This window comes from Gallinula chloropus, assembly GCF_964237585.1.
Source record: "Gallinula chloropus genome assembly, contig: HAP1_SCAFFOLD_51, whole genome shotgun sequence".
Classification (NCBI taxonomy): Eukaryota; Metazoa; Chordata; class Aves; order Gruiformes; family Rallidae; genus Gallinula; species Gallinula chloropus.
In genome coordinates this window covers 978,131-986,653 of record NW_028168423.1, presented here as the reverse complement: position 1 = coordinate 986,653, position 8,523 = coordinate 978,131, and the positions used below count along the sequence as shown (strand labels likewise).

The following is an 8,523-nucleotide window of genomic DNA, read 5'->3' as shown; positions in this document are numbered from 1 at the left end:
ACACACACAAGCCAGCATAAAGCAGACCTCCCAAAAGGGACCTGGCAAAAGTCTTCCTCAATGCAGAGAGTCAATACGGGGGCATTCCCTTAGGGTTTCACGAGGTTTTCCTCATAAAAGAGGTCTTTAATTTGTAACTGTATATTCTTCCTTGGACAGGTCTCCACACTTGTTGACAGCAGATGTCCAACAGAAGCTCCATCAGCCAGTTCCTCCTCCTGCCCTTTGCACACACACGGGAGATGCAGCTCCTGCACTTCTGCCTCTTCCTGGGCATCTACCTGGCTGCTCTCCTGGGCAATGGCCTCATCATCATCACCATAGTCTGTGACCACCATCTCCACACCCCCATGTACTTCTTCCTCCTCAACCTCTCTCTTACTGACCTTGGATGCGTCTCCACCACTGTTCCCAAAGCCATGGCCAATTCCTTGTGGGACACCAGGGCCATTTCCTACACAGGATGTGTGGCTCAACTCTTTTTCTTTTTCTTTCTGATCTCCACAGAGTACTTTCTTCTCACTGTCATGGCCTATGACCGCTACGTTGCCATCTGCCACCCCCTGCACTACGGGACCCTCCTGGGTAGCAGAGCTTGTGTCCACATGGCAGCAGCTGCCTGGGCCAGCGGGTTTCTCTATTCTCTGCTGCACACAGCCAATACATTGGCACTCCCCCTCTGCCATGGCAATGCTGTTGACCAGTTCTGTGAAATCCCCCAGATCCTCAAGCTCTCCTGTTCAGATGCCTACCTCAGGGAAACTGGAGTCATTGTGTTCAGTCTCTGTTTATCATTTGGGTGTTTTGTGTTCATTGTGGTGTCCTATGTGCAGATCTTCAGGGCTGTGCTGAGGATCCGCTCAGAGCAGGGACGGCACAAAGCCTTTTCCACCTGCCTCCCTCACCTAACCGTGGTCTCCTTGTTCCTCAGCACTGCCATGTTTGTCTACCTGAAGCCCCCCTCCATCTCCTCCCTATTTCTGAACCTGGTAGTGTCATTTCTTTACTCAGTGTTTCCACCAGCAGTGAACCCTCTCATCTACAGCATGAGGAACCAGGAGCTAAACAATGCCGTGTGGAAACTGATGTTGAGATTTTTCTAAGTACCAATAAGCAAAATATTGTTAACATTTATTTTCTTTTAGTTTCTCTATACTATAATAACATGGTGCCTGTTCGTCCCATTCCTAATGCAGTATCTCCCGGACTTTAACCCAAACACTGCTTAATTATGAGTTTTGCTTTCTTTGCATTATGTCTTTCTGCAAGAGTTCCAAATTTTCCTTCTTTTTTTCCCCCCTTACATTTAAAAAAAAGATATAAGCACATTTTCATCAGCTGAATCACTTGACCACTTGTATGAAATGACAGTGTGTCATGGTTTCACCCCGGCTGAGAGCCGAGATCCACGCAGCTGCCTGCTCCTTAGAGGAAAAGAGCAGGGAAATGGGAAGGGGAGGGGGGTGAGAGGTAAGGGAAGGAAAAAGGAAGGGGCAAATAACCCCAAAACCAAGAAATTAAGAGGCACATGGGTTGGGATAAGGATAGTTTACTGAGATAAAAGAAAGATACAATATAACAATGGTAACAGGACTTTAGAGCAAAAATAAATGAAGCTGTTGATACACAATGCAGTTTCTCACCAAACCCACAGCTCAGGCCGTGCCACCCAGAGCCGTCCCAGAACCCGACCGTCCCCCAAGAACCGCGCGTCCCGGAGCCGCCCCAGGCCTTCCTCCCATCAGCCCCCGATATCCTGGGCAGGACATAATTGGCATGGAATATTCTCTTTGGTCAGTTGGGTCACCTGTCCTGGCTTCACCCCTCCTTTCTCATGAAGAGCTGAGAAAGTCCTTGACTGTCTGACAGCAACTAAAACCATCAGGGTGTTATTAGCACTGCTTTCATTTTAACTCCCAAACACAGCATTCCATCCACTGCTACAAATGAAATTAAGTCTATCCTGACCAGAACCAGGACATTATCCACCCCTTATTCCATACCATTTACGTCATGACCAGATCCAACCATTTCTTTTGGGTACAACCAGTGTCTTGTTTCAGACACACATATATGTATGTACACATGTATACACACACACATGCATACAGGTATTATTCCCTTAGTCTCTGGACCTTTCCTCTGCGTTTGTTGAGTGAATGAACATTTAGTCCATGATGATTTTCAGGCTTCATTCATCGTAACAGTCTCTCATGGTGTCAGTATGCGCCATTGGATCGTTGCATGCTGCATCTCGGGCTCTCGACCGATACAGCAGACATGGTCCATGTTCATATTCTGTGAATCAAAGATGTTCATTTTCAAAGGGAAGGAGGAAAAAGTTCTTGGAACACCAGGTCTTGGTCCCGTCATCGTGGCACTCTTCCTTCATTGACTTGTATGACTCCGGCTGTAACTCCATTGGTACAACATACAACAACATACAGCAATTATAGCAATAATGAATGTACAGTAATGGTTTATTTTGCAATTACTATAATACAATTTCTACCTTATTAATTATATTGGCTATTCTCACCTAAAATCAAATCCCTTTGAGGTACACATCGAACTTCTCCATCACTCTGCATTACCCACCAAGTACAACCAGGTTCTTGAGCAAAACCATTCCCAGACATGGGTTTACCTTTGCCTGAAGCAGGGATGACCCAAACCATCTTCCCTAATATACTCTTCATATGCACCACTGGGACTCCTTCTACAGTGCGTGGAAATTTTGACTGGGCAGGACCAGCTCGATTGGTGGATCCCCTAGAGTTAACTAACCACGTGGCTTTGGCTAAATGTGTATCCCAATGTTTGAATGTTCCACCACCCATCGCTTTCAGGGTAGTCTTTAAGAGCCCATTATATCGTTCAATTTTCCCAGAGGCTGGTGCATGATAAGGAATGTGGTACACCCACTCAATGCCATGCTCTTTGGCCCAGGTGTCTATGAGAGCATTTCAGAAATGAGTCCCGTTGTCTGACTCGATTCTTTCCGGGGTGCCGTGTCACCATAGGACTTGCCTTTCAAGACCCAGGATTGTATTCCAGGCAGTGGCATGGGGTACAGGATATGTTTCTAGCCAGCCGGTGGTTGCCTCCACCATCGTAAGCATGTAACGTTTGCCATGGCAGGTTCGTGGGAGGGTGATGTAATCAATCTGCCAGGCCTCCCCATATTTGTATTTCATCCACCGTCCTCCATACCAAAGGGGCTTCAACTGCTTCACTTGCTTGATTGCGGCACACGTCTCACACTCATGGATAACTTGTGCAATAGCATCCATGGTTAAGTCCACCCCTCGATCTCGAGCCCATCTATATGTTGCATCTCTCCCTTGATGACCTGAGGAATCATGAGCCCATCGAGCTAGGAATAATTCACTCTTACATTGCCAGTCTAGATCTACCTGAGCCACTTCAATCCTAGCAGCCTTATCTACCTGATGGTTGTTTTGATGTTCCTCCATGGCCTGACTCTTAGGTACATGGGCATCAACATGACGTACCTTTACAACAAGCTTCTCTAACCCGGCAGCAATATCTTGCCATAAGTCAGCAGCCCATATGGGTTTGCCTCTACGCTGCCAGTTGTTCTTTTTCCACTGCTGCAACCAACCCCACAGGGCATTGGCTGCCATCCATGAATCAGTATATAGGTAGAGCATTGGCCACTTTTCTCTCTCAGCAATGTCCAGGGCTAACTGGATGGCTTTCACCTCAGCGAACTGGCTTGATTCACCTTTTCCTTCAGTGGCTTCTGCTACTCGTCTTGTAGGACTCCATACAGCAGCTTTCCATCTTCGATGCTTTCCCACATGGCGACAGGAGCCATCAGTGAACAGGGCATATTGCTTCTCGTTCTCTGGCAGTTTGTTGTTAGGTGGGGCTTTTTCAGCCCGTGTTACCTCCTCATCCTCTGGTAACATCGCAAAATCTTTGCCTTCTGGCCAGTCTGTGATCACTTCCACAATTCCTGGGTGATTAGGGTTTCCTATTCGAGCCCACTGAGTAATCAGTGCAACCCACTTCCTCCACGTATCATCAGTGGCATGGTGAGTAGAAGGGAACTTCCCTTTGAACATCCAGCCCAGCACCAGCAGTCGAGGTGCCAGGAGGAGCTGGGCTTCAGTTCCAATCACTTCTGAAGCGGCTCGAACCCCTTCATAGGCGGCCAGTATTTCCTTCTCTGTTGGAGTATAATTGGCCTCAGAGCCTTTGTAGGCCCGACTCCAAAACCCCAGCGGTCGACCTCGAGTCTCCCCTTGTGCTTTCTGCCAGAGACTCCAGGTAGGGCCATTCTCCCCAGCTGCAGTGTAAAGCACATTTTTAACATCTGTCCCTGACAGGACAGGGCCAAGGGCCACTGCATGGACTATCTCATGTTTGATCTGCTCAAAGGCTTGTTGCTGCTCAGGGCCCCATTGGAAATCATTCTTCTTCCGAGTTACGTGGTAAAGTGGGCTCACAATGAGGCTGTAGTTTGGGACATGCATTCGCCAAAAACCTATAACACCTAAGAAAGCTTGTGTTTCCTTTTTGTTGCTTGGTGGAGACATAGCTGCTATTTTATTGACAATGTCCATTGGGATCTGACGATGCCCATCCTGCCATTTTATTCCTAAAAACTGGATTTCTTGTGTAGGCCTCTTGACTTTACTTTGTTTTATAGCAAAACCAGCTTCTAAAAGGATTTGAATTATCCTTTTTCCTTTCTCAAATACTTCCTCTGCTGTATTGCCCCATACAATGATGTCATCAATATACTGCAGGTGCTCTGGGGCTTCACCCTTTTCCAGTATAGTCTGAATTAGTCCATGGCAGATGGTGGGGCTGTGTTTCCACCCCTGGGGCAGACGATTCCATGTGTATTGGATGTCCCTCCAGGTGAAAGCAAACTGTGGCCTGCACTCTGGCACCAGTGGTATTGAGAAGAAAGCATTTGCAGTGTCAATTGTGGCATACCACTTGGCTGCCTTTGACTCCAGTTCATACTGCAGTTCCAGCATGTCCGATACAGCAGCACTCATACCTGGAGTGACTTCATTTAGGCCACGATAGTCTACTGTCAGCCTCCACTCTCCAGTCGACTTCTGCACTGGCCATATGGGACTGTTAAAGGGTGACTGTCTGACAGCAATTAACAACATCAGGGTGTTATCAGCACTACTCCCATTTTAACTCCCAAACACAGCATTCCATCTGCTGCTACAAATGAAATTAACTCCATCCTGACCAAAACCAGGACAGTTCCCAAGGGTGTTTCCCCTTCAAGAGTTCATACAGGGGATTCATGGTTTCCGGAGGGATCAGGACAATATTGCGGAGCCATTGCAAAGATCCCACCAACTGTTGCATGTCATGGAGGGTTTTGATGTTCCTATGGATTTTTATTAGAGGCGGGGTTATGTAAGAACTTGTTATCCCCACCCCCAAGAAACTTACACACACCCTCTCTTGATTTTTGCGCTCGTGATTTCGAACCCGTTCGATTTCAGAGACTCAGAGACCATTATTATCAGCTGCTCCACTTGACTCCCTGTTGGCGCGGTGATCAAGATGTCATCCATATACTGAATGATGGTTGCAGTCGGGTCACTGCGTCGTACCAGTGCCAGTGCTCGATCCACTGTAATCTGGCAGATAGTGGGTGAATTGATCATTCCTTGAGGCAGCACCTTCCACTGGAAGCGTAGGTTAGGGCTTTGGCTGTTTGGGAATACAACAGAAAAAGCAAACTGCTCGTTGTCTTCCTCATGTAAAGATATAGAGAAAAAACAGTCTTTAATGTCAAGAACAGCGCAAGGTTGCCCTTTTGGTATCATAGAGTTCATGGGCAACAACATTTGGACAGGACCCATAGGTTGAATTCTCTTTTTTACTTCCCGCAAGTCATGTAGGAGGCAAAACCCCTCACTGGTTCGTTTGGGTATTACAAAAACTGGGGTGTTCCATGGGCTAGTAGATGGTTCTATGTGACCTCGTTGTAGTTCGCGGTCAACTATCTCAAGAAGAGCATCCATTCGAGGCTGCGACAGGGGCCACTGCTCAACCCACACTGGGTCGGACGACTTCCACGTCAGTTTAATTGGTGGAAGTGGGTATGCGGCAGTGGCCCTTACAGTAAATTTGTTACCTTGGCTTTCAATAGGGCCAAAGCGTCCCTTCCTAGCAGGGGTGGGACTCCTGACATGACATATGGGAAGAGAGAGATTGTTTTCTCTGGTCCCCTTTCAGTATGGAGTGTCATTGCTATTAATTGAGCACTGTTCCGGGCTCAGGTCACTCCCCTAACTCCACCCACCATGGGGGCATCTTCCAGTTTCCAATGTGGGGGCCAGCTTGTTTCAGTGATAACTGTAACATCTACTGCAGTATCAATCAAAAATGGGACTCTGATAGTGGTGTCATTTAAAGCATTATAAAGGGAGCAGACCCCCCACACCACTGGCGGGTCATCACACTTTACAGCCAGGGCCACCCTGGGGTGCCGTCCCCATGGGGTGGTTTTTGCTCTTCCTGAGGCAAAGTCAAGTTTGCTTGAACTGTCAGAGGCAAAGTCAGGTTTGCTTGAAGTGTCAGTTGGGCCATATAGTTGGTCACTTCTCAAGGGGGCAACGAGTTCGAGAGTGCCCTGCCTCATCTGGGGTTGATATAATTGGGCCGCTTCATATCCCAGGTGGGAGAAGGCTGTGTGCGGCCTGGGTGCCCTCTCCCCCTCCTGTTTCCCTGGGTTTTACACCTGCAATCCCTGGTAAAATGCCCCTTTTTACTGCAGGCCCAACACGGTCCCCTGGACCGGTTTTGACGCAGGGGGAATGCCGCTGATGAGTTCCCAAAGCAGGTGCAATACGCTCCTTCGTGGCCAGTCTGACCGCATTTAAGACACACCACCGTGTTAGCTATTGCGGTGCGAACAGCTGTCTGGAGTGGAACTAGCTGTTCTTCCCACGCAACATGCTTAATCATGTCCGCAATGTTGACCCTGTTGGCAATGAGCGCAGAATTTCTCTGGTTGCCGAATTACACTGCTGACACAGGCATTCTGCCACGACCGGGCCTTTTGCTTCTGGAGGCAGAGCCGATGAGTCAACTGCTGCTTGGAGACGATCCACAAATTGTGTGAAGCTTTCACTTTCACTCTGCTTTATTGTGGCCCATGGCGATGGTCTGGCAATGGTTCTAAAGGCTGTGCGAATAGCTTCTCTGGCTGCACGAGTAGTTGCCATAACCTCAGGGGCTCTCAGGCCTTGAGCCTGTGCTTGGGGGATGAGCATTGTCGGATCTGTACCCATTAGTTGCTGCAAGCTGGAGCTGTCTAAAGGATGATTATTCCCAGTTGCTTGCGCCAGGAACCTTGCACAGTTCTCCTCCCATTCTTGTTTAAAAACAATCATCCCTGTCCCATCAAAGATCATTCTACAAGTTTGCTTTATGTCGAATGGGAGCAGGTCATCTCCCCCAAGAACCCCATCTATTAGGGTGGAGACCATGGCAGAATTGAGCCCCTTATCAGCGATTGCCTTAACAATCGCTTGTACATACTTAGGATTTATTGGCTAGTAAACTCTGTCCCCCATCCACCACCCAGACCAGGAATGCTAGCGCAGCTGATGGCACCCAGTTGGCGCATGCACTCTGTATTTTCCTCCAATCCGTGAGAGGAAGTCCTCCCCCTCGCGGCCCCTTTTTACCTTTGATGGAAAGAATTAGGCTTTTAATTTGATCTATCCCCAATTCCTCCTCCTCTGAGCTGGAATCAGTTGTGAGCCACTCGCCTTGGCTAGTATCTGATTCGGAGCCGGAACTCAACTGACAAGACACTTCCGGGTTTTTACTCCTTTTTTTCGGGCTTCGGCCCCGCCCACAACATTTGTGATTGGATCGTTGTTGTTTCCTTCCCCTCAACCCAACCCGCCTTCTAGTCAGCGGGTTCTGATTGGTTCTCCACCTGTCACTCCTGTTCTTTTCCTCTTCCTGTTCACATGAGCTACCTGGCTGCGGTATTTCCTCCCTGTTCCCGCCAGAGGCATCTTGGCCCCGCCCCTCTCCTTCGCTGTCAGAGCCATCTTGGAATGCACACGGTGGTGGAGGCCAAACTTCCTGAGATTCTGAGGTCTCAGCAGCGCCTCTTGCTTCCTCAACTAGCTCACCCAAAAAAGGTCTTGCTCGCTCTTGTCCCTCTGTAAGTTGGTCGAGGTTCAGGGATTGAGGAGGCATGTTACCCTCTAATGAACCTTTAGGCTCAGTAGACCACTTAAGGTCTGGGAGCTGCAAAGTTTGTGTGGCGGCCCTGACTCCTAATTTTGGGGTGGACAACAAACATTCCCTCACTGCTCTCCAGGTTTCTTGCTCTTGTAAGGCCTTTTGCAAAGCCCGTACAACTTTTCCCCACGACGTAAGGTTTTTCCCTGTACCTGAAGACATAGTCTCCTCTCCTAGAGCTTTAGTGCACTTATCCCACACTGCAGGGTGGAGAATATCCACCGGCTGCTCAATAACCCCAATATGTAAAAG

General features: G+C 48.4%; 1 protein-coding gene across 1 annotated transcript; it reads left to right on the top strand.

Annotated features, from left to right (window-relative positions):
• Positions 1-419: 419 nt before the first annotated feature.
• LOC311204466 (olfactory receptor 2B6-like) lies at positions 420-6,814 on the top strand (the record flags this gene model as incomplete). Its single annotated transcript, XM_084280889.1, has 3 exons — positions 420-566; positions 825-989; positions 6,785-6,814. 3 exons carry the CDS (start codon positions 420-422, stop codon positions 6,812-6,814), a joined length of 342 nt encoding a protein of 113 aa, XP_084137015.1.
• Positions 6,815-8,523: the final 1,709 nt, after the last annotated feature.